This window comes from Notamacropus eugenii, chromosome 1, assembly GCF_028372415.1.
Source record: "Notamacropus eugenii isolate mMacEug1 chromosome 1, mMacEug1.pri_v2, whole genome shotgun sequence".
Lineage (NCBI taxonomy): Eukaryota > Metazoa > Chordata > Mammalia > Diprotodontia > Macropodidae > Notamacropus > Notamacropus eugenii.
This window is the reverse complement of record NC_092872.1, coordinates 242,517,965-242,544,557: the sequence shown is the minus strand read 5'-3', so window position 1 is coordinate 242,544,557 and position 26,593 is coordinate 242,517,965. Positions and strand designations below refer to the sequence as shown.

At 43.0% G+C, this 26,593-nt stretch overlaps 1 protein-coding gene across 1 annotated transcript; it reads right to left on the bottom strand.

Annotated features, from left to right (window-relative positions):
- Window positions 1-1,339: 1,339 nt before the first annotated feature.
- Window positions 1,340-26,106, bottom strand: STOML1 (stomatin like 1). Its single transcript, XM_072628398.1, has 7 exons — window positions 25,724-26,106; window positions 13,790-13,896; window positions 11,918-12,067; window positions 9,827-10,030; window positions 9,195-9,384; window positions 5,751-5,978; window positions 1,340-2,291 (listed from the first exon to the last, which is right to left on the bottom strand). Exons 1-7 carry the CDS (start codon window positions 25,866-25,868, stop codon window positions 2,098-2,100), a joined length of 1,218 nt encoding a protein of 405 aa, XP_072484499.1. The 5' UTR covers window positions 25,869-26,106; the 3' UTR covers window positions 1,340-2,097.
- Window positions 26,107-26,593: the final 487 nt, after the last annotated feature.

Below are 26,593 nucleotides of genomic sequence, written 5' to 3'. Positions count from 1 at the left end.
ATATCACTCCCATTCACCTGTTCTACATACCAGATAAACTGTTGTTCTCCTTAATTCCATCTGCCAATTCCATACCTCTACTGACTGGACAAACTTGAAAGACATTCTTTTTATACCTTTTCAAGACTCTGCTCAAGTGCTACCCTCCTACAGGAAGATTTTCGATCAATCAATTAATCAATTCTCAAGCTTTTATTAAGTGCCAGGCACTGTGCAAATATCAAAGGATACAAAAATGGCAGAAAAAAACCATGGATCCTGTCCTCAAGAAGCTCACATTATAATGGAGACAACATATAAACTTCTCTCTCTCTTTCTGTGTGTGTGTCTTTAAAGACCCACCTGTCCAATCTAAGTTTAGCATTTTACTTTCAGGGTGGGAGAGGAGAGAGGGTTCAGATTTATTTCATCCATGTAGGGAACTCTCAGGGGTTAAACTCCCTCTACTGTTGCAAACTGTGAACCCATCGATAAGACAGTGTCCTAGGGCCCCATAACGTTAATGATCTGCTCTGGATCACCAAGTAAATTGTGTTACAGGCAAGACTTGGAACCAAGACTCCCCAACTTTCTATCCACTATGCCCTGCTGCCCAAATGGAAACTTAAAAGCATGAGGGTGCTAAGAGTGCTCAGACACAACTCTAACACCACAAAACTCAAAATAAAATAATAAAAAGTGGCATTTTGTATTTCATTTTCTGTTTTTAGTTTTTGAAATAAAGTTTTTTCTTAATGTTTTCAAATGTATCTTGTTTGATAAATGAAAATAATGTCCTATATGACTGAGCATCCAGTGATTATTCACTTTAAAAGATGAAAAGTAAGATTCCTTGGGGACACACCTTAATGAGCTTTACTGTTCACTTCTGGTGGGAAATGAGAGAAGAGGAAGCTTCATTTGAACTTGTAAGAACAGGTAGGCTAGTCTTCCAAACAACCCTAGATTTCCCCCACAACCAACAAAAGTGGCTTCGGTTTTCTCTCATCTCTGCTTCTCCACCCATCCTTTCCTATTACTCAGAGGCTGAGACTCTTCTGTGATATCATTACCCATCTCACTGTTTCCCTTTCCCCTAAACCAAGATCCTCCCAGTCCCACACCCGGCCCCCTGCTCATTCACCCTCTTGCCAAAAAGATGTTCTTTGAGTCTTGGGGCACAGAGTTTAAGTTTTGCTTTCCTGGAAGAGGTTACTGATTTAGGAGTAGTTTATAACAGACATGCCTCTAACTAGTGATGTCACTTTGGGCAAGTCACTCATATTCTGACTTTTAACTAGCCAGACAGACTCTGGAATTCCTCTCCAGGACCTGCCTCCCCCCATCTTAAACACACAAATCAGGATTTTTAGTCTTTTAATTTAAAACACAAAGACAATTCAGTCAAGAGTCAGGATGTGTAAAGGTGCTCCACCTCCCATCATCCTCGATATCACATGCAGGACAGGGAAGACAGACAACATCCACAGATCTAAGAGGCTGAAGACATGCTAAGGGAAGGGGCCAGCCCCTTCTCCTCTCCATTCTAAGGCGACACCCAGGGTCACAGAGTCCCTGGCTCCCATCCCTAGTCCTCTGGTCTCTATTCTGGATTCTGCTGGCTTGTAGGAAGTCTATCTTCCTGGGCTGGGCTGGCAGTGTTCCCCTCCCCCTCCTCCTCCTCCAAGGCCCAGCTGAAGCTTTCCCTGAGGAGCCCAGTCCTTGATCATTATTGCCTTTCTCCTGACCTCTTGCCACAGTAAGAGCACGCCAGGCATACTCCAACACTGGGCTTTAGATTGCTCTCCAGTGGTTGCATAGGTGTGGGTCTTGTCTCTTTAGACATGGCAAGAGTCCCCTGAGAACACGTATCGGGCCTTCTCCTGTCTCTTCCACAGTGTCCCCTGGCACAGGGCTGGACCTCAGGAAAGACTTGTCAAAAGGAGGAAACTGAGCGAGGAAGTCAGGAGAACCAGACCAGGGAGGGGATGACGGGAGTCATCAACTTTCCCAGCTCCGTTTTACTTGCCAAAGAAGTCTCTTCATCATTCACTGCAAGAGTCTTGAGAGGCTGGGGACTCAAGACAGGGGAAGGGGACAGTTATCACTGTTGTTTCACTATTCCATGGCTCTCAAGAGCAACTCCATCTTCATGGCCAGGTTCAAATCTCCCTTGACCTTCAGGCGCCCGCTCATATAAGCTCCGAGGGGCTTCAGTTCCCCAGAGAACAGGGCTAGCAGATCAGCCTCGGTCATTTCCAAAATCACATCTGGGCTGCACTCAGGCACACCACGCCCAATCTTCCCACTCCCTGCAGGACAGGAGAGAAACAGCTGGTGTGGTTAATGTGTCTCCTGGCTAGGAGGACTTCAAATGGTCAGCTTAGTCCAGCCATGCTGGAGTACAGTTTGGAACTATGCCCAAAGGGCAATCCAACTGTCTATGCCCTTTGACCCAACAATACCACCACTAGGTCTATATCTCAAAGAGATCAAAGAAAATGGAAAAGAACTTTACATGTACAAAAAATGTTTATAGCAGCTTTTTTGTGGTGGCAAAGAACAGGAAATTCAGGGGATTCCCATCAACTAGGAAATGGCTGAACAAATTGTGGTATGTAATTATGACAGAATGTGTGTTCATCCTTCATTGCCGAAGAAGACCATGCCATCAGAGAAATAATGACATGACTTGCACTTGACTTTGTTTTTTGAATGAGGGAAGGCTGTACAGGTCACCAGTCTCACTTCTCCTCTAGAGCCATCTGAATCCAATGACCAGATATTCATCAGGATGACTGGAGATGACCCAGGATGAGGCAATTGGGGTTAAGTGACTTGCCCAAGATCACACAGTTAGTGAGTGCCAGGTGTCTGAGGTGAGATTTGAACTCAGGTCCTCCTGACTCCTGCATTGATGCTCTATCCACTGCACCACCTAGCTGCCCAATTATGACAGAATACTATTGTGCTATAAGTAACGACAAGCAAGAGGGTTTCAGAAAAACCTGGGAAGACTTATATGAAATGATGCAAAGTGAGAGTGGAACCAGATCATTGTACACAGTATCAGCAATATTGTATGATAATCAGCAGTAAAAGACTAGGCTACTCTGATCCAAGGCAATTCTAAAATTGCCTTGATAAAAGGCATGATAAAAATGATAAAAAATATTCATCTCCTGAGGGAGAATTCATGAATTCTGAGTGCAGATTGAAGAACAGTGTTTTTTACTTTCTTTGAGTTTCTTGCTATATATGTATATAGAAACAGATAATTTTAACCATATGGTTAATATGAAAATATGTTTTATACGATATCACATGTATAATTGATATTATATTGCTTGCTTTCTTAACGGGTGGGGGAGTCACAAGATGGAGGGAGAGAATCTGAAACTTAAAAAAAAATTAAATGAATGTTAAAAATAAATGGATAATTTTTCTAATGGTCAGACTACCAATGTATTCCCTGGCTCTGCAGCTAATCCACTCGCTGCATGGCCCACATTATATCATGAAATCTCTTTCCACTTTCTTACCTCATATGGCTGTGGTAAGGAACTGGAGGAGAGGGTGGGGATGGACGGGAACAAGTGCTTGTTAATTGCCTGCCATGTGTTAAACACTAATGAATATCATTTCTTCTGAAAGGGCTTTGTAAGTAGCAAAGTACTTTTACTATTTTAATTTTTACTATTATCACCATTTTGCTCTTCTTGAAGTAGGTTGTGTGGTTCAGTGGAAACCCAACAAGCATTATTAAGTAAATATTTACTGTGTCAGGGGCTGTACTGAGCACTGAAAAGAGTGTTTGGAGTGAGAAGACCTGAGTTCAAATCCAAGCTATATCTCTTACCGGGTGACTTATAGCAAGGCCCTTAAACTCTGTGAGAGAAATGAAAGTGTCTGTCTCTAAGAGCTCTTAGAGATCATAGTAATCCATAGATTTGGAGCTGGAAGGAAGTGGGACTGCCGAGACCAATCAGCCCAAACTCCTCGTTTTACAGAGAAGTAAACTTTGTAGTGGTGATGCATCCAGCTCAAGGGAGTTAAGCATCAGAGGTACGATTCAAACCCAGAACTAAATCCAAAGCCAGCGCTTTTCCCAAGGTACCATTTCAGCCTACAGAGGCAGCAGGGTCATGTGGCAGATAGAAACCTGGAACCAGAGGACCTGGGTGCCAATTCTAATTCTCTCATAACCTGTGTTTGGGTCTCACATCCTTCATGTCTAATGAGGGGGTTGGAGTAGGTACCTCCAAGTTCTCTTCCATTGATAAATCTAGGAACCCAGGACTATTTGATCACTACTACTGGGACTCCAGTTTCTCCATCTGCTTTGTGTCTCTCTCCATCTCATTGTTGCTCCAGAGTTTACTAAGACTCTTTACCTCAAGAGTTTACTGGGAGATCAAGTGAGCCAATGTATGTTAAGCAGTTTGTAAACCTCCATGTAGAAAGAAGGAAGGAGACAAGCATTTAATAAGTGCCTACTGTATGCTGGGCCCCATGCTAAGTGCTTTACACATATTATCTCATTTGATCCTCCCAGTAGCCCAGAGAGGTGAGTACTATTATGCTCTCCACTTCACAGTGAAGGAGGAAACTGAGGTAGGCAACAGTGAAATGACTTGCCCAAGGTCACACAGCTGGTAAGTGCCTGAAATTCTATTGGAACTCTGGTCTTCCTACTTTCAGTCCTAGAGCTCTATTCACAGCACCACCAGCTGTGTGCTACAGAACTTAGACATTATTCAGTTCATCAGCTCATCATCGTTTCTAAGAAAGCTTAGATAGAAACAGCCCTGGAACACGCTGACATTCTGCTATTTTTCCTCCATATTTAATGTTGTATGGACTATTAGCATTATTGGTTTTTTCGTTGGCATTGCTTTGCCAAAGTCTCTGTGATCTTAGGTGAAATCCAAAAGCCTTCTAACCAATCACCATACAATTCTGGAGACTTCCTTTGGGGACATACTTCTCCATTGATTTTATGAATATTTTGTTAGCAAATGAATACATAATAATAGTCAATATTTAATCTGTGGCAGCTAGGTAGTGCAGTGGATAGAGCACTGGGCTGGGAATCAGAAAGATGTGAGTTTAAATCTAGCCTCTGACACTTACTAGCTATGTGACCTGAGGCAAGTCACTTAACTCTCTTTGCCTCAGTTTCCTCATCAGTAAAGCTAGAAGAAATGGTAAACCACTCCAGCATCTTTGACAAGAGAACCCCAAAAGGGGTCATGAAGTATCAAACACAGTTGAAACCACTGACCAATAATATTTAATATGTAGTTCTTTAAGACCTGCCAAGTACTTTACAAATACTCTCTCATAAGATTCTAAATGCAGCCAATTCTCCATTATCCAGAGAGACGTAGATAATTCAGAACAGTAGAAAACCCCCAATTCCCTCCAATTTGACCTTGCAACAACAGAGTCAGAGACACTCATGCTCGCCCACATATGTACCTCTCTACCACCCAGGCAAGTGTCTGCTATATAGGAGGCTTTCAATATGTGTTTATTCAACTGAATTGAATTTCCCAACTTCAACTCCACCCGACTTAAGCTATCCTGGTGGGTAGCATCTCCTGGGGTAGTAGAGGAAAGAAAGGGTAAAGCCTCTATCTCCAAAAACATCTCTGAAATGGGTGAGCTATAGAGTAGATACTCCCCAAGGTGGAAAGTCGAGATATGTGCAAACAAAGGAAGCCCCCAGCCAAGCTGGCCAGGAGAGGAATCCAGAAGAACATCTTTACCTGTAGTGAGATCAATGAAGTAGGTGCTATGTGTGCCGTGGGGCAGGAGGATGTTAAACTGATAGCATGCCTGGATTTGACTGACCAAAGCCTCAGATAGAAACAGTTCCACAGCAGCCAGCAACTCCTCCACTGTCAGTCTCTTCTTGGTGCCGCCATTGCTGGTGCTACTTGGGTTGTTGGCAGGTGGAAGGGACCCTTCTACTTCATTCACCATCTCCATGGTGTCTAATGAGTAGAGAAGCCAGAAAATGGGAGAGAAGAGTGAACAGATGGATATGTAGAATGATTGATGACCTAACCAGAACCTCAGTGCTGGAAGGGACCTTAGAAACCACATAAGCCAACACTCACCTAAGGCTAGGATTATAGTGAGGGTCAAATGAGATAATATAGCTAAAGCACTTTGTAAAGCTTAAGATTCTATATAAATGTTAGCTACAATTATATTATCTTAGGTTTTATTTTCCTCTTCAAACAACTTAGGGTAACGAATAGAGGAGGCAAACTCCAGGTGAGGAAGACTAGATTTCAAATTTAGACTAACATTAACTGACTGTGTGACCCTGCCCAAGTTTCCCTACTTCTTGGTGTCCTAGGCAACTCCAAGACTAGACATTGCAGAGAAGGGCCCAACTTTCATCAATAGAAAGTTCTTTATTTGAGAGTTCCCTTGATCAATGAAATCCCTACCTGAGTTCTTATTCCTTATTGGACCAGGGTTTTAATCTCTCCAATCTGATAAGAGCTTCCCAAGATGGATGCCACCATGACTCCCCATCAGAAGGATGATTCTCTAAAATAAAGGTCATATATCTTCTTCCCTCTGATCTATCCTCTGAGATGAGTTTTCCATTCTGGGAGTTCTACTGACCCTACTTCAGACTGTCTTCCCCAGACCCTTTATTTCCTGGAAGATTAACCCAGTCTTCTACCTTCAGTATCATCTAGCAATATTTCCTGCCAGTCTATCTTTGGGGAGAGGTATTTTTGGAACTCAAGAACCACTGGAATCTGCCCAAGATAGGAGATAAGTGGCAGAAAGTTATTGACAAATGAGATAGTTTATGAAGTCAAACTTTCTTCAAGGGCTCCTAGAACTACAGCTGAAAATTTGAGAGAAGGAAAGAGGAAGAGGAGGCGGAGGAAAGAAGTAGAGCATATCCTCAGTGACACTATCCTCAAAAGTCTAAAGACTCATAGAAGAATCACAGAATCTTAGAATTGTAAGAGTCTTTAGACATCATAGACCCTAACCTTTCTCCCAATGCAGAAATCCCTTGTAGACCCTCCCTGACTGGTGGACAACCAGACCCTTGTAGAGACAAAGAGCTGACCATCTCCCAAGGCACATCTCATTGTCTAGTTGTTGCAAAGCTCTCTCACTGAGCTGAGATCTCTTTCCCTTCCCCCTTGGTCCTACCATCTTTCCTCTATCTGAGGTCATCAGCTGAGCTCCAGCCACAAAAATGTGACCGGTCAGAATATAATTGCTCCCAGAGGGGGCTCCTTTGCCTAGGGTGGGACATCCCTACATATATACATTCGATTGCTAAGGCCTTTTGGTTCTACTTCAACATTATTAGCAGAGCAGCTTTTGTGTAGCAGATTGAGCGCTATACCTGGCATCAGGGAAACTGAGTTCAAATCTTGTCTCTAATACTAGCTGGCTGACCATGGGAAAGTCACTTCATCTCTGTGCCTCAGTTTCCTCATCTGTAAAACTGAGGAAGACTCAATGGTCTTTAAGATTCCTTCCAGTCCAAGAGTTATGTTGTCTTGTATCCATACTCTCAACTAACTCCTGGCCCATCACTTCTCATTTGGGTTATTAGAACAGCCTCCTAACTGAAATCAAAGGCTTTTCCCTCCCCAGCTCAGCCTCCACACAGCTACTACTATAATCCTCTTACCACACATGTTTAACCCTCATCACCTCCTCCTCTCTTTCTTCCCCACCTTTCTACTATTATTCAAAAATCTATGGGTTCCTTATTGTCTGTGGAATAAAATACAACTGCCTTAGCTTGGCATTTAAGGCCTTCCACAATTTGGTTCCAATCTACTTTTCCCATCTCATTCCACATGGCTACTCTATCATACTGTCCATTCCAAACTAAACTGGGCCATCAGTTATTTCTCAATCTCTTCCCTTTCTCTCCCCCTTGTGCTAGGATGCATCCTATCTTCCTGTTGAAGTTCTTCTCTCCCTTGAAGGCCTTCCCTTAAAGTTTATCTTGGTTTTAATCCAAGTCTGGCCCCCAAGTTTCATCCCTACATCACCAATTAACTATGGGACATTTCAAACTAGATGTCCTTGGGACAACTGAACCCCAGCATGTCTTAAACAGAAATCGTCATCTTTTCGCCCCTGCCTCAAGCCCTCCCCTCACCTTCTAAACTTCCTTATTTCTACCTAAGAAAAATTGACATCCTTCTGGGCTCCCACGTTCACAAATCTGGTATTATGCTAAGCTCCTCCCTCTCCTTCCATATCTAATCAGTGGCCAAATCTTGTCCTTTCATCATAATCTCTCTCCCATCTACCCCCTCTCTCCACTCCCAGTTACCACCTCACTTCAGACCATCATCACCTCTCACCTACATTATTGCAATCACCTCTGCACACATCTCCTTGCCAAAAGATTTTCACCTCTCCAGCCCATCCCCCACATGGCTGCTAAGGTAATTTTCCTTAAGTATAGATCTGACCACATGATTCCCCATTCAATGGACTCCAGTGGTTTCCAATCACCTCTCTTTAGTTTTGGAATTCTTGCACAAGCTGGCCCTAGCTTTCCTGCCTAATTGTCTATCCCTCTCCCTCCCATATTCAGTGATCCAGTCCCCCATGGTTCCCACTCTGCTCCTTACTCACAACATTCTATCTCCCATCTCTCTGTCTTTGCATTGGCTGAAGACTGTGTCTAAAATGCTGCCTCAGTGTCTCTCTTTTCCTTTAAGGTGCAGACTTCTGCAGGAAGCCTTTTCTGATTCCCGCATCTTCCTCCTACCAAACCACTTTGTATTTAATTAACTACTTGGTATATATTTTCATCTATTCACTTTACTTTCATGCCTATATTATTTATTTGTGTACCTGTCGTCTTCTGCATTGGAAAGGAAGCTCCCTGGAAGTAGGCATCATTTTATTCTTGGTCCTTATAATTCCCAAATAAACACTTACTGATTGATGGTTGATCCATTGATCTCTTCCACTAGCTGAAAATGATCATTCTCTCTAATGGCTGACCCGAGAACACTCTGCCCAGAGCTTTCTTTTGCCCCATCACATTTTACCTCGCCTTTTTCTTATTTGTTAATAATCCCCACTCATCACAAATTATAAGCTCATTTTTTATCCTCAGCACTCTGTACACCAAAGGCACCTGAACGGCTGTGGATTGAATACATCTGAAAACCTCTTCACCCCGGCCCAGCTACCTGTCTCTGCTGCCACAGGAGCATGTCCGCTGCTGCCAGTACCAAAGAAATGGAGCGCCAGCTGTTGAATGGCACTGTCCAGGCCAGGCAGGGAGGGGGCATCCTGGGGAGCCTGCAGCACAGCCTCCACTGTCAGCTCCACTCGGTCCACTTCCAGACCCCACGACTTGGTCATGTCATTGATTTCCAGCTAGTGGGGCAGTGGTAGTGATAAGTCATGAAGGGCAGAGAGGACAGGAAGGAAGAAAGGAGGGATTGGCATCCACTGGGCTAGGGAAAGTCAGCAGATAATCATGCATGTGAAACATCTCCAGGCACTAAGTCTGCCCTACCCACCAGCCAGGGCACAGCTGTGGGCTTGCTGAGTCTTCTGACATGAATCGAGAAGAGAATGATCCACCCAGGAATCTCCAGCCTTAGAAGGACTTGGTCTCATTCCATCTTGGACCCAGGCCTCATTCCATCCTTTGAGAAGTGTCCCTCAAACCCACTCAGGTTCCTCCAAAAGTGCTATTGGGCACAGATTTATTTTTTCTTGTTTTCTCTCCATTCTCCTTGCCACCCTCCTGGCCCCCCGCCCCAATAATCCCAGATGCAGGTACAGCAGGTAGACAGACATAAGGGATGCTTACTAGGAGCTGATCTCCGATCTTTAGCTTTTCCATCTGGATCTCACGCAGCTGCTTCTTCAACAAGGTCTTTGTCATAGCATTCTGGGCTGTCATGCGCGTGGCTGAATTCAGGTCCTTCACCATCATCACTGATAACACTGGATCCCAGATACGGAACTGGACATCAGCCCCCACAGACACCAGAGCACCATCCTTGGAGGTGAGCTGGAAGGGAGGAGGAGGTGGGTCAGAGATGGCCCAGAGGTCCAGGGCCTGGACCAGTTTTCAGCAGAGATGGACAGTTCTAGCCGCAGCTGTATTCATTCTGGTCACTTCCTCCTCCTGACATTCTCAGATACTTCCTAGGAAGACAAAGCAATGCCCCACCAGGTCCACTTTGGAAGACCTAAGGAGAAATGTGGATCATTGGTACATAAGACACAGAGATATTAACACGCTTAATCATAGACACACGTGGTTAATTTATCAGTCAATGCACATTTATCATTTGGTACCATGGGAAAGCATTGGCCCTAGAGAACTTATGTTCAAATCCCACCTCTGAGCAATATGACTGTGTGACCTTGGGTTAATCACTTAAATTCTACAGGCATCAGTTTCCTCATCTATAAAAAAAGGAATTCAGACTAGCTGGACTCTGGACTCTCTTCCATGAAATTTATGATCCTCCTGAGAGCCAAAGTATTGGGGACATACAAAGACTCATTGACATGGAGACACTCACTGAAATGCTCATACACGCATGCACACACACCCACACAGATGGATCTCCTCTACCTTTCACTGACTAGGAGGAGAGATTAGTAGTGGGACCGATTAACCTTTCCCAACAATCTCTGAAGCCCACCCATCACAGAGGTTATGCTAGGGGCCCCCCCCCAAAATTGACTATGCCAAGAAAAGAGTTTGAGGAAACGACAGAAGTGGAATGGCTCTTGTCTACAAGATTTAAAAGAGAAACCCCTTTTCCAATCATTCCTCACTTCCTACTTCTCTCCTCACCCCACAGAGTCAATTCCAGCTATCTCCTATCATTTTGTTGCCTCATGGTCTTATCATCCTCCATCCTTGCTGGCTAAGAAGCTGGTTTTATTTATGGTGGGTTTCTTTTTGGGGGGAGGTGCTTATGATGCTACCTCCTACAGGGGTTTTCTCCAAAATCAAATTCAGTACTGAGGTCAACAGCAATCGGGAGAAGGATTCACTAAACCCAAAGCTGGGCCAACTTCTAGGGCTCAAAGAGCCTCGTAGGCCACAACTCATGGAGTATAGAACTCACCAATTCTGTCCCCTGAATGTTGCTTTGACTCTACTTTCCCTTCCTTAAACATTAACAAAGTCCTTTGGCGGAGGGAGAGGGGGGAGTGAGGAACTAAAACATTCTCCATCTCCAGGTGAGCTAAGGAACAGAAAGGAAGTGCTCAGGCCTGGTGGTTGTAGAAGAGAGATCCAGAGGGAGCTGTTCCCCAATATCTCTGGGAAGCCAGGGCAAAAGCAAAAAATTGAAAAAAAAGACAGAATGATAGCAAATCAGGTCAATAGGAAGCTGCATTTTCTCGCCACTTCCCCAAGTTCCCCAAATCCACACTTTCTCCTATTATCTACCTAACAGAAGCATTCTAAATCCCCAACTGGATTCCTCCCCCTGCTCTCTACCCCATCCTTCCACGGTGGGTCTGCTTTGTCTCTGGGTCCCAGCCTAAACCATCCTATCAGGCCCCAGGCACAGGACCAACAATTCCTGTTATATTATTGGTCTAAACCATAACCACCTTCCCCCATACTTTGTCATTACTCCATTTTTCTAAGTATGTAAGCTTTATCTCTCATTATCCATTCTCCCCTCCATCAGACTCAGGGAAGGGATCATATCTTTCCATTCTGGGTCTTCCATAATGTGGAGCTGGACCTGCAGGGTGTATTTACTGTGGTAGGAATGGATGTGTGAGAACCAGGACAAACCTTCAGTAAGAGATACACCATGACTAAGTGAACCCTCCTACCCATGCTATAGTCTGTCCCTGCCCACTCCACAAGCCCAGAAGTATGGGACAAAGCCACCACCAAGGGAATACAGGTGATATTCCTTACCTTACAGGGAGGGACATTGAATGCTCTTGTCCTCAGATCCACCCTCTGCCAAGAGTCGATGAAAGGAAGCAGCAGGACCATGCCAGGCCCCTGAGGGGCCCGAATCCGTCCCAGACGAAACACAACCATCCGCTCATAGGTAGGGACGATCTGCAAACAACACACATATAAACAAAGTGGATCAAAAAGGAGGGTTAGAGCTTTGATTGGAGGGCCCAAGATGGATCCTCTTTCATACAGACCCACCACTAACTTCTGCCAATTCCCACATCCTGACACCCTCATTCCCACTTGGTGGAAACAAGGAGAAGAGATTAGCAAATTTAAAATTTCTCTTATTCCTTCTGTAATGCCTACCTATGAGGAGGGCAAAGTACTTTGTCCCCTTCCTACTCCAGAAGCCAGGAAAGAAACATATGTCTAGGAAAAGAAGGTGAGGTCATGACTTGCCCTGTACCTCGGACTATAACCCAGGCTTTTCTAAGCACAATCCACTATATAGAATTCTCTTCCTTGGTCCATCCAGTCCAGGATTCCCTAGGGTTGTTTTGTGGGAAAGGCTGGTCATTCTCTGAGCAAATCTCAGTCTTCATGAATGGCTCTGCCGTTCATCATTCTATCCAAATCCTTCTAAGATCCACTTCTATGTTCTACCATCTCCTCTTGGCGGGGTGGATTCTATATGCACCTTACCTGATGGATGAAACAGGCTATCTAATTATTTTTCCTAAATTAGCCTGGCAGGTATTTCAAAGGACTCTATGAAGTGTCAGTATTTTGGGATTTCTTGATAAAGTTCAAGTTCATCTTATCTCTATCTACCAGGATTTTTTAGCTCTTGAATATTTAAGTATTCGAGTACAATAATAATACTCCTATATATGTAACTTGAAGGGGTACAATGTGACTTCCTCATATTTATGAGGTACTGTCCCCATTTTAGAGACAAATCAATGGCTCAATGAGGTTGTTATTTAGAAAGGTAGGATCAAGGGATCACAAATTAAGAGCTGAGAGGACCTTCAAAAGTTTTCTAGTTCAGTCCGTTATTTTACAGATGAAGAAACCAGTAGCCATCAGTTAGGTGATTCCTTCCAGGTTATTCAGATGGCAAGCAGCAGAGTTAGAATTTGGGTCTTCTGAGGTCAATTACAATTATTGCTCTTATACCACATGGATCTGAGAATCAAACCCAGGTCTACAGCTCAGAGTCCAACCCAACTTCCAATAGACCATGCAGCTTTTCTAATGTTTTGTATGCCAAAGAGTACCATCCTTTTTGGTCTATCCTCAGCAGGAAGGCCCATGATCCCTCCAATGACTCTACACACCCTTTTCTAGACCTTCTATGGTTCCATCATGTCCTCCACAAGGTATGTTGATCATAACTATATATATAAGATTCCAGATGAGAATGAACACATCCATCATAGTCAGAAGTAAAGGCTAAGACATGGTCTTCTGTTTTGTCTCTGATCATCCTGCCTGATAATTAAGGATAAGGTCTTCAATTAGGGTCAAAACAACTTGCAGCGTCCTAGGACAAAGGATAGACTGGTGCTTCTCATTGCTAATATGCAATCTCCAAGGTAGAACCATCGGTCTCCAAGACTAAGAATGTGTGAGGCAGATAGTGATGGGATATAGAGGACATGGTCAATGAACAGAGGTTCTAGATCTGGCTCACCCCTTAAAGTGTCTAAATCACTGCAGTGCTCCAAGGCTCAGTTTCTTCAATATTTGCCTGCCACTGTAGGGGCATTACAAGGAAGAAGGGGAAAAAATAAGTCAGCAAATGCCAAACCCCTCTGCAAAGGTAGAGATATTGGGTAGACAAGGCAGGGGATGGTCCCCAGCCCTTGCCAGTTTTACCTTCAATGCAAACCATCCAGAAATGGGGAATGTGATAATGAGTAGCAGGAACACCAGGAAACTGATGATGCTGTGGCAGATATAGGATGGCCAGCTCTGGGGAGAGTCTGTTTGAGGAAGAGACAGAGACAGAGGTGAATAGGTAACAGTTCACAGAGGGGACTGACAAGGGGGTGGGGAGGGGAAGCCTCATTAGGAAATCTCAGTTCTATCTGGGTGCTCCCATTCACTTCCTTCTTTCTTTAAATTCTTCCAGGGCAGGGACTGCTCCATTTTAATCAGGCAAATAGAAAGCAATTAATAAATGCTTGTTGAATTGTTGAGAACACTACCATTCCTCTAGTCATACAGGTTGGAGACATGAATTTTAGTGCACTGCTCCTAGAATATAAACTCCATAAAGAAAGGAACTATTTTTCCTTTTGCTGTTATATCCCCAGCCTCTTACATCATGCCCTGAAAACATGAAGCACTAAATCAATGCCAAGTGCATTAAATTGTATTGGATCTTGGATGAGTCATGTCCCTCTGTGCCTCAGTTTCCCCATCTGTAAAATAAGGAGGCTGAATTAGATGATCTCTGAGGTTCTTTCTAGCTCTGGCATTTAGGCTTCCTGTAGAGCTTTAGACCAAACTCTGGGAACTTTTGGAGATTGGTAGAGTCTCAGTATCTCTTTCTGAAGCTTCTCTTTTCCACTCATGACTAGCTCTTACTTTACTTTTCCCCAGACCTGCCTTACTCTGTGAGTAAGAGAGGCAGTGAGGTGGCATTAATGGACAAAGTCCTAGACTTGGAGCCAGGAAGACCTGTGTTCAAATCCTGCCTTGAACACTTATTAGCTGTGTGACTCTTTGCAAATGATTTAACCTCTGCTTCTTCCTCTGTAAAATGAGGATAATGACTACTACTTCATAGAGTCATGAGAATCTAATGGAAAAATAGAAATAAGTTTCTTTGTGGAACTTAAAGTGCTACGTAAATATTATTTTTTATTATTGTTATAAACTTTCTCTCATTCCCAGCTATATAATAAATGATTCATGCTCCAGCTTATCACCTCACAGCTTTACTTTTTGGGACAGAGAACTCATATGCTAGAAAGGTATAATCTATCCTTTTAAAAAAAATCTATTTATTACCATAAGGAATGCTACTCTTTTGTTTGTTGGCCAGTAAAGTGTCAAAGATCACTGAGACAGCTGAAAAAGTGTTCAAATTCTAAGGGCCAAAGAGTGAATAAGCATACACACCACTCATGACATTGGCTACATCACTGGAACATGAAACAGGACCAGCTTATGACTTGGTTCCATATTCTATGAACTATAATAAGATCCCTGACCAGACTCAGGAAAATAAGGTGATATCCTTATCCTAACTTTTTGTTGCTCCATCCCCCCTCTATTTTGCTACCCCAAATCCTATTCTTCATCATCACCATGACCTCTTATGCCTCCACCCCCTCCGTTCTTTCCTGGGCTATTACCCCATGCACTGGTTACACTCTCCTCCCTTTCTCCATTCTGACCCTTTGGCAAACCAATTCAGCTATATTCTGCTCTTCTCTGAAGGCCCTTGTCCCCTTATCTTATTGAAGATGTTGTCCTATCAAGCCTCAGCCTTGGACTATTCCCATCATCTGCTGGCTTTCCTCTAGTTCACGTGAATGAAGCTGGTGAAACATCAAAAAAGCCAACCAGACTACCAGTGCCAATAAAATTGTATTTCTCATCATTTCAACTGAGTCCTTTCCATATGGCAATTCTTTCACATCTTTCTAATCGATTCACTATCCTGCTCACCAAGATGCATCCTCCAAATCTTTCCAATTCTCCTCAAACTTCCCAGGGCTCACCCTCCCACCACCCTCTCAGCTCTCTCAGCTGAGAACCCTGACTCACATTTCACTGGGGAAAAAAAAATCGAGGACATTTGTCAAGAAGTCTCTCCTCTTCCTTCCTCCTCATCTTACATCACTCTGACACCTTCTGTCTCTATATCTTCCTTCACCACAGCTCATGCGAAAAGGTAACCTTTGTCCTTGCCAAGGCAACCCCTTCAACACACTCCATGTACACGCCCCACTCCATCCCATCCTCTCCTGTGGATTGCCTGCTCAATCATCTCCAGTCTCTTTAAACTTCAACCTCTACCTTCTGACTGCCTCCATGATTCCTACAAATACCTCCATGTCCTTCCCATGCATTAAAACCCCCACACTTGATTCTATCATCTTAGCTAGCTATCATCCTATATGCCTCTTTCCCTTTGTGACCAAATTTCCTTGAGAAAGCTACCTAGAAACAAATGCCTCTCCTTTCTTTCTTCTCTTCTTCTCTGCAGACTTGAAAGTGTCCTCTCCATAGTTACCAACAATCCGTCTTTGATCCCCATCCTCCTCAACCCTTCTGCTGCCCTTGATACTGTAATGGTATCTTCTCATTGTTCTCTTTTGGTTCTCCTTCTACCTGTCTGAATACCTCTTCTGATTCTCTTATGCTGTATCTTCATCCTGTTACTAAGCTCACAGGTGCTTAAAAAGCATGTTGACTTAAGAGGGCATAATGGCATAAATTCAAAATAGCAACTAAAGGATTTCACTTAGCTAAGATTACATTAAAACAGGAAAACCTGGCCATATCCCAGAATCCTCATCTAAAGGCTTATTTCATGGGATAGCAAGGATTCATATGGAAAAAGAAAGTAATAGAAATAGGTCATCTTTTTTTTCACAGAAAAATCCCCACGAGGAGAGGGGAGCCTGTAGCCTCAAGGCCACATGTGGCCTTCCAGGTCTTGGGTGTGGCCTTTTGACTGAGTCCAAATTTCATGGAAGAAATCCTTTTATTAAAGGTATCTGTTCTGTGAAATTTAGAGTCAGTCAAGGAAGACTTGAGGACCTAGAGGGCCACATGTGGCCTCAGGGCTGCAGATTCCCCACCCTTAATCTTGACACAACACAGAAATTCCAATATGATAATATTTTTGATCAATAGTGTAAAATCTAACATACCCCAATAATTTTCTGAAGGGACTTCAGATGTTTCCTGCAAATCACAGTACAATCTCCTTGACTTCTCTAGGCTTCTGGGCAGTTTACATTATTGACATCAAGACAGAAACTCTTCATTAAACTCATCATTCAATCTATTGAAAAACTGGTTCTTGGACCAGTAAAGAGATTCTAGATTCTTCTAAAAAAAAATTCTTAAAAAAAAAATCAATAGACTACTACACTTGTAATTGTTGAATTTGGCAGTTCTAAAACCTGAATCTAGCTAAGCTTCAAATTACTGAGTTTCATTTTCAGATGTAAGTCAGACTTACAAGGAAACAAAATTGAAAACTTCAACAGGAAGATAGCTGGCCAGGTAAAGGAGAATTAAGATAAACAGATACCAAAAAAACCCACTCAATACCTTCAGTTAACCACTTCCCAGTATTCTAATTTAAAAGCCTCTTCACTGTATGAGAGAGATGCACAGAAAAAGAAATGTAAAATCTAAAAATGAATTTAAGAAAGCAAGAAAGGGGGGAAATGTGTTTAAGGAGCCAAGAGGGAAAAAAAGGCATCCATTTATTACCAAACTTTCACATCCACAGTCTGTGCAAAGGCCCAAAGAGGGAAGATGAAAGGTCATGTATGAACAAATTTGTGGCAATTTGGCTGGACTGGAGACAATGTGGTTTGGGAGTAATAATGAGTTCTAACACTTGGAAAGCAGGATGAGGCTAGATTGGGAAAGGCTTTAAATGCCAAACAGAGGATTTTGTATTAAGTAAAGGGGCAACACGGTACAAGGTGAGTTTTAGGAAAATCCCTATGATGAATGAATGAATGACTAAGAGTAGAATTTTAGGAGACATGAATACAGCATGATAGTGGGGAAATGCCATGCTGACCTCTCCCAGGTTTATACCTCTGGGTGGGGTTTGGAAAGCACACCAAATTAGTCCATCAAGCAGGCTTAGGCAGGGGTGGAGGTGGGGCATAAGACACTCAACCCAAGCTAAAGAAAAAGAAGGCATAGAAAATGGCAACATTTCCTGACTCTCAGTCCAGGCCCCATATTCTCATAGCTGGCCTAACAGTGTGTCCTCTGCCAATTACCAGAGAGGGAATATTTCCCTTGAGTCCAGTCAAGAGGTCTTTGAAAAACTCCTTTTATCTGAATGGGCTTCTGACCAGCATACCCTAGGTCAGGGGTGGGGAACCTGTGGCCTCAAGGCCACATGTGGTCTTCTAGGTCCTTGGGTGTGGCCTTTTGACTTGAGTCCAAGTTTTACACAATAAATCCTTTTATTAAGGGAATCTGTTCTGTGAAGTTTGGATTCAGTCAAAGGGTTGTATTGGAGGACCTAGAGGGCCACACGTGACCTTGTGCCTGCAAGATTCCCATCCCTGGGCTAGGTTCTGAGTTAAGCATTAAACAGATCTATCTGGTCTCTATGCAATAGGCAGAGGTGGTCCAGCTTCCCAGCCTTGAAGCACTAGGTTCAAACAATGCAATAAAATTTTCTCAGAATTATAAATCTCAAGGAACACATATGTCTTATCTGATCATTGATGCCATTTTAATAGATTTTTTTTAAACCACATTTTAAAAAGTAAAGAAAAATGCATATCTTTGGAACAAAAGAATTAAAGGCAGAAATTTAAAGAAAAATACATAGTGAAAGGACAAAGGTATAAAAAAAAATTTTCTCTTTTTTGTGTGTTTTTGTTTTTGTTTTCCTTTTCATCTTGCTATAGTTCCTCTAAGAGTAAATACTGCAACAGTCTGTAGTTTCTTTGATTGAATTCAAACACTTGGGGGGGGAGCAGGGAATGGGATATCTGTTTTTTCTGATTTCTGGGAATTACCCTTGTGTGCTCTCTCCCTCCCAACTTGGAAACTACATAATATTCCCTTCAATTAGAAATCAAATTACCTCATCTGGGTTATATCCTGTTAATTGTTTTCTTTTTATGCCAAAAAAAAATGTCTTCCCCTGGATTCAGGATCCACTTCCTAGCTGAGGGGTCCTGGACCTGATATGTTTTACAATTGATGCCCTGCCAATAAATCAATGTGCTCAGAAACTCAAACTTTTGTTTCCCCAGTCATTTCTATCAATTCACCTGGCACAGTTCCACTAAGTGGATGGACCACTGTATTCGTTATCACATCCCATGACTCTTGACCTTTTCTCTCCTTCTCCCCCTCCCCCACCACCTCCCAACCTTCATTCCATGAATCTTCAACATTTTTCATCTGCCTCCAAGTTAAAGTCAAATTCCTCTGCTTCCCCAAAACAACACATTAACAAAAGTCTTAGGGTAGAATCACAGGTCAGTTGAGGAAATGATTTAGGCAGAAACACCTTCCTGGTGTCCTTTAAATCATACCATGTAGGTGGCTTGCCTGTTCAGTTCATGTCTAGGGCTAATCCTGAATCCAGCAGTGGGGAAAGGGCAAGAAGTTACTTTGGACCAGAAGCCCAGGAAGAAATTTTAATGCCTGTTGGGTTGATAGCTCCTCTCCCACTTCCCCCTGCCCATCTTTGCTAGTTTCCTCTTTATTCTTTCTTTATCTTACTGGATTAGATGTTTATTAAGGCTTGTTTACTAAGTGGAGGTCAAATACATATTCATTCTGATTCCTCACTGCAGTCCTGGGAATTTCCAATTCAATTCTGCCTGGAGGTGAGGGAGGAGACAGGCATCCTATCCACGCAAAGACAAATAATCCAAGGCAAGATATGTTAAGAGACATGTGAAGGTGTACTGGTAGTAAGGGCTACAGGAATTCTTAAAAGGGAGAAATCACTTCTGGCTGGGGACACCAATGGAAGCTTCTTGGGGGAGTTGGAGGCCGTACAGTATGGGAAGGATTTGGATTGGCAGAGAGGAGAGGAAAAGGTATTCAAGGAAAGAAACTGAAGATAGGAATGATCCTTAAATGCTTAGGGAACAGTAAGAAAAGGGATATGGTTGGTACACAGGAAGGCCTAGGAATGGTCATTGACGGTGGCCCATAGCTCTCTAATTATAAGGGGAAATGATGCCTTCCTTAAAGAAATGGAAATAAAGCTTTCAATGAAGGGAGAGGAAGGGAAAGGAATTTGGAGGTGGAAGAGGGAAGAGTTGGTCTTTGACAGGATGACTGAAGACAGAGGAAAAGGGGAAAGGAACTGGAAGCTTAAAACTTAAAAATCAGATCTGAGGATCTTCTGAAGAGGAGACAATCCAATGCGCCAAGGAGGAAAACAGCTGGCCCTCTAGAGAGTGATGGAGAGTCACAGAAGTCAGCAGCTGGGAGAGCAAAGAGGAGGAAGAGATGGGGCGTAGGGGGACTGAGGCTGCAATTTGGTCAGAGTGAGAACAACACGTCTTCCCAGGGCATGTAACAGGGCCCTTTAGAAACTTGGAAGAAAAAAGAGAAGATAACTTCTTATTTCTGGTGATTTCTATGGGCACAAAAAAACACATTCAGAAGGAACATCAAAATCATTGCCACCAACTGTGAAGTCTGGGACAAGAAACTGAAGATCACGGGGACGTAGTCTGCATTTTCTTCACTTTGTCTATTTACAAAAAGGAATGCAAAAAATAAAAATTAATTTGGGAGATAAACTGATGGCTAAGAAAGTGGTATCTGAGAAGGGGATTCAAATATCTGGTTTAAAATATAGGGATGACAGATACCTCCCCAGAGATGGGAGGACACATAACAAAGGCAGATGAAAGTGAATTTTCCCCATGGCCTGCAAAACTAACCAAAAGGATTTTAAACAAAAAAGGATGAGGGGAGGGAGGGGTTGTGGAGGAGTGTAGAAGACTCCATGGGTCAATCCCCTAAGTTAGATACTTTAGAGAGTAGCTACAGAGAAGAAAGAAAAATCATATCTAAGACACCCAGAAATTCATGGAAGACAAAAATACCTCCCCCCAAAAACTGTAAAACATATGACCTGAAATATCTATATGCAAATGCCCAAAGTTTAGGCAATAAATAGTAGGCAATAGAGGTCTTAATGAAAGGAGGCAAATTTTACCCTATCTGTATGGCTAAGAGTTGGTGGGATGAAACCCATGACCAGCCCATGACCCAAAAGAAACAGTCCAGGTTTGTAAAAGGAGGAAAAGAGGGAACACTGGCTATTAACAAGGCATACTCATGGCAGGGTGAAGAGGGGGTGAAAATCCAGGAACCAGAGAAGGGAAGAATAATGGAGAATATTAGGGAAAAGGTGAAAGGAGAGAGACAAAAGTGATTTTGTCACTGGAAAATCCTACAAACTACCTGAAGAGAAAAAATAACTAGATGAATTGTGGAAACAGATTATCAGCCTGTCACAGAGGCAGAATATAGTATAATAGTTACAGGGAATTTTGATTTTTCAGACATGGCTGGAGTTCTCTTTGACGAAAGCAGAGAACTGATGACTTCTTGACTTGACTCTACTGACAATTTCATCTTTCAGTAGGTGAAGGAAGAAATTCTAGAGTAGAAGGAACTCTACTCTGAATATGATTCTCATTAAGAAGGAAAAGCTGGTTGATGGTTGATGCGAAGCCTAGGGGGAAAGGATTATTTCATCCTGGAGTGATAGAAGAGAAGAAATCAGCACATAGGCCAATACATAGACTAGATTTGGGGAAAGGAGATTTCAAATAGTTAAAAGGAAAGATTCCAAAGAGTAAAATGTTTTGGGGGAAACCTGCCCAGGAGGGATGGACTGGAGAATTAAATTCTGAAGACAGAAAAGGAAACAATTCCATCAAATAGAAAAAATAGGATTTGTCTAAAGAGACCAATGCGGGTACACAGGGAACTCATCAACCAACGTAGATTTTTTTAAAAGAAATGCACAGAAGATGGGAGCAAAGTAACAGGTAGTTCATTCTCAGATAAAATAACATAATCATGAATTTGATTATGGCACAGTTGTGTAAAAATAGCACCAGTAATATGAAAGTTCAGAATGAGTTAACATACTCAAGGGAAGCTAAGAACCAAAAAAGGAAATGTTATAGCAACACTGGCAGAAAAGGATGGATCAAAGAAGGGATAAGCTGAACTATATGACAAGAACTTACAAAAGGAAGAAGGCAGAGCCATTTAAATCTTATTTTATTTCTGTTTCCTCAACAAAGGAAAAGATACCTTTACACAGGAATTGGAAGAACCGAAATGACTATTGGGAAGTTGATACCTAAGATGATTAAGGAGATGGTTGGAAAGTATCTAACTGCCCTTGATGAAGTCAAGTCACCTGGCCCAGGTGAATTACATCTTCAGGTGCTGAAAGAATGGGCAGAAGTGAGTGCTGAGCTGTTGTCAGGAGAAGATGAAAGAGATCATGGAAAACTGGAGAAATATCATGGGTTTGGAGAAGAGTAAATGTTCCAGAAGGAATGAGAAGAGATTCTAAAATCATAGGCCAAGGGGCTTCACTTCAATTTCTGGGAAAATATCTAGAAAGGATAATTAACATGAAGGCTAAAGAATAACTGATAAGGAAAGCAGTGATTACAAAAAGGCTCCATCAAAAACAAGTCATGGCAGACTAAACTCCCTTCAATGATTAAACTTGTAGATGAGTGGAATGTTATTAATTAAATTAATTCATTTAAATGACTAAACTAGTAGATGACATAGTTTGCCTAAATCTTAGCAATGTTTTTTGATAAAGCATCTCATTATTTCTGTGGAAAAGATAGAGATTAGATACAATCAGATGTATTCACAACTGAGAAAATAATTGATTCTATTCTATATCACTGCCAACATTTTGTATAACCGTTCAAGTCACGTTGCTTTGTCTCTGAGTTAAGTTTAAAAATTCAGTTTTCCTATAGATCACTTTCATTAAAAGAAACCAGTTATCTCTATACCACTATCTGTCCTTGATCAATTGGAGGAAATCTGTTTTCTCTATACCATTAGTAATTATTGCAGATGGATGATATCTATCAGAATTTATTAGACGGAAAAAGGGGTTGTTGCTAGTTCCACACTGCTGATTTCCGGCCAATCATATTGTTTCCCATGCCTGTGATGCTTCCGACTTTATAACCAATCATATTGTCTTCCCCATCTTTGATGCCACAAGCTTTGTGACCAATCATATTGTTTTCCCTATGATGCTGCTTTCCAGTTTTTTCATTGCTTCTCCTTTTGTCTGTAAAAATGATGTTTGCCCTTATTTGGGGTTTTTTTGTCTTGCTGAGGAATTAAAGACCTCTTTTATTGGTAACTGTTAGCCTTACCAATAAACTGAACATGCTCAGAATTTTGTGCCTCAGTTTACCTTCATTTCAATTGCTATAGAACTCACTAGATGTTTTTATTCAAAGAGTGATTATGAATGGTTCCCAGCCAACATGGCAAGAAGTCTCCATTTGAGTGTCTGCTCTTGGCCTTGTGCTGCTTAATATTTCTTATTAATGTCTTGAATGAAAGCATACTCATCATATTTGCAAATGGCACAATGATGAGAGACAGATCACACAATGGATGTCAGACCAAATCAGAATCCAAAAATATCTTGACAGGCTAGAACATCAGCATAAGTCTAATAAGATGAAATTCAATAAAGAAAAATGTAGGCCAGAACTCAATCTCAGAAATGTAAGATGGCAGTGGGCATGGCTAGATAGCAACTGTTCGGAATGAATCTGTATCAGCCTCAAAGGATAATGCCATTTGGGACTGTATCAAGAGGGTCACACTTTGAGCCCAACTGTAGGTTTTGTTGGACCTCCTCTGGAGTGTTGTGTCCAGTTCTGGGTGATTTAGTTTAAGGGCATCAATAAGCTAGAAAATATCTTGAGGAGGGCATCTTGGTTGGGTAAAGGCCCTGTCACCATGTCACATGAGGAGCAGGTGTGTACACCTTAGAAAAGAGAAAACCCAGCCAGTGAAGGAAGGATTAGATTTGATTATAGTGAGGGTCCCTTTTGTGGATTTACTGGCCATGGAGGTCCCCCCTAAGCCTTTAATTCTGTGATTCTGTAAATCTACATGGGAAAAATCTAGACCAATTGCCAAAGTAAGGAGTTTGGATTTTTATCCTGAAGGTAATGGGGAGCCATTGAAAATTGAGGTGTAGTTTTAGGACAAACATGTTTTAGGAAATGAATTCAGTAACACTGGGCTTACTAAGTCTTCTCTAGCAAAGGGCAGGGCAGCCCAGCAAATATAGTACTGCTGGATGTGTCCAAGTTTTTATTCCTGACTCACATGCTCTGGACCTCAGTGTCTTCATCTGGGAAATGGGAATAAACCATTTCCAGATTTTAACTCTTCTCCTTTTACAAATCCCCTGAGTTTGTCTGTAACTCTGTCAAGTTCTCTTTGAAAGACTCAGTCTCCTGATATATAGAACAGCAATGATAATTCCTGCCCTGCATACCACAGAGGGTTGTGGGAAGCATCAAATCAGATAATATACAGAAGAGTCCTTGAGAGAGTACAAAACTGGCTGTACAGACATGGGGAGTGACTGATATTACTAGAGGTAGGGGAATGGTTCCCACGAGTTAGAAGAGGAGCTAAAAATAGTTTTCCCAAGGCCGTCTAGGATTCATCCCTCCAGTTCTGCAGAGCCCCGTCCTGCATAGAAAAATGGACTGGCCTAGACATTACTGATTTGGACCTTCAAGGCTGTCTAATGCAATCTCCCCTTACTTTTCAATTGAGGAAACTGAGGTAGGGTGAAGTTAAGCAATTTGAGGTTATAGAGAGGGGAAAATTTCAATATAGGTAATAATAATAAGTTAGCATTCATATAGCATCTGCTAGGCACTAACTCATTTGATCCTCATAACAACCTTGGGAGGTAGACGCCATTATTATTTCCATTTTACAGCTGAGGAAATTGAGGCAAACAGAGGTTAGCTGACTAGCCCAAGGTCATACAGCTAATAAATGCCTGAGGCCAGATGTGAATTCAGATCTTACTGACTAGAGGTCCTCTGACTTTAACATCTAGTGTACAACACCCTCCCACCCCTGCCGTCTAACTTTAAATTTAAATTAATTCAACAAGCATTTATAGATCATAGTGCCAAGTACTATGCTAAATGCTGGGGATTCAACATCCTCCCCCAAAAAAATCCCAAAGCAAAAGCCCTCAAGGAGCTTACTGGGGGAAAACAACAGAAATATAGATAACTTAATAGGAAATAAATTTAGAATGTGAAGAGAGCCATTTCCTGGTGCTTTATCTAAGCTGTGAGGGGAAGTAAGGATCCCAGAGAGGAGATGATTCAGAAACGAGGAGGAGCCTGTACATGGAGGAAGGAGATAGACTGCTGAAAGGTTGAGAATAGCAAGCTTCACTAGTACACAAATCTCTCTCTGGAGTCAGAGGAACTGGATTCAAATCCCACCTCGGCAGGCCTCAGTCTTCTCAGCCATAAAATGGGAGCACTGGACTGGACAACCTAAAGTTCTTTCTTATTCTGCATGGATAATGTCTGTTCCAGAGACATGATCATTCTAAGCTCTCCCTGGGGAATACCCTAGGAAAAACACCCTGGGGATAGGATTTTCTAAACAGGATGGATCCTGCCCTCGTATCCTGGGAGAGTCATGATAAGGATACAGTATCTCTTTTGAGCCTTACAATAGCACCGAGATTTAAGTGTTGCAGTTATTACCATACTCGTTTTACAGACAAGGAAACTGAGGCTGGGAGAAATTAAATGACTTTCCTAGGAGCATACAGCTAGTCAACGTCCAAAGCTGGATCGGAACCTAGTTCCAAGTTCACCCAACTCTGCTTGGTGGCCAGGCGAGGCCGGGTCATAGGCGGAAAGCTCAGTCTGACTTGCCATGGGTTGAAGGGAGCCTAATAACCACCACTGACCCCGCATCCCTCCGTGGAGAGTTGACATGGGTGAATAATGAGGACACGCCCCCCTCCCCTCTCCCAACACTCACCCACATCCTGCCCCAGGCTCAGCCGGTCTCGCCCCAGAATGGTGGGGAAGAAGCCCTGCTTGGAGCCGTAGATGCCCAGACTGGATTGCTGGAAACGGTCAAAATCGCCCAGCGGTAGGGCCCGGTAGCCAGACCTGCTGAACATGATGCCTGGCGTCGGGGCTGCTCCCACCTGCTTCAAGCAACCTCCGCTCCGCTCCCTGTTGCTAGGCAATGGGCAGGGAGCAAGCAGGAGATGCTGTCACGCACCCGACATCGGCCCGGCGATGGTCGAGCAGGGTCTCAGCCCCGCTGGACAGGAACGGGGGCACCTTCCTGGAGAAAGGGGAAAAAAAGAAAACAGGAAGCCGGGAACCCTCCCGTGCACGGCACCCAGGGGTGCACCCACGCCCTGGGTCCCTCCCCTCCCCTCCCCCTTCTCCTGTCTTCCAGCCTTTGCACCTGGGTGAAGCCCTGCCCAGGGGCACCCGCCTCCCTCCCCACCAGGGGCCGGCGGTTTCCTGGTCGGTGACGTCATCCAGGAGCCCCAGCTCCGTTACAGGGGAAGAGGAGGAGCCACAAGAAGCTGCTTCCACCGCCCAGCCTTCTCCAGGCTGCCTGCGTGCTCCCTCTAGCCCTGGAGGACCTGGCTAAGGGAGCTTGTACAAGGTGGGAGCTTGCCTGCTCCCTCCCCCAAGGTGGAGGTGCTTAAGCTGATGCACCCAAGATCCCAGAGATCCCAAGCCTCCAGACCTGGGGGAGGGAGGGGGCCAGAAGGAAGAAAGAGACTGTCCTCAGGCTGGTTCTGTCTGAGAAGGAAAATCTTTTAAATAGAAACCTTTTAAAATGCATTACTATTTATTACATATGGAGGGATGTTATACAAACATA

Coding starts and splice junctions, on each gene's coding strand:
- STOML1 (XM_072628398.1), bottom strand. CDS start 25,868: ATGTTCAGCAGGTCTGGCTACCGGGCCCTACCGCTGGGCGATTTTGAC. Junction 12,068..13,789: donor CTGGATGGTTTGCATTGAAG/GTAAAACTGGCA, acceptor TGTTGTTTGCAG/ATCGTCCCTACCTATGAGCG. Junction 9,385..9,826: donor AGATCGGAGATCAGCTCCTA/GTAAGCATCCCT, acceptor CTGCCCCACTAG/CTGGAAATCAATGACATGAC.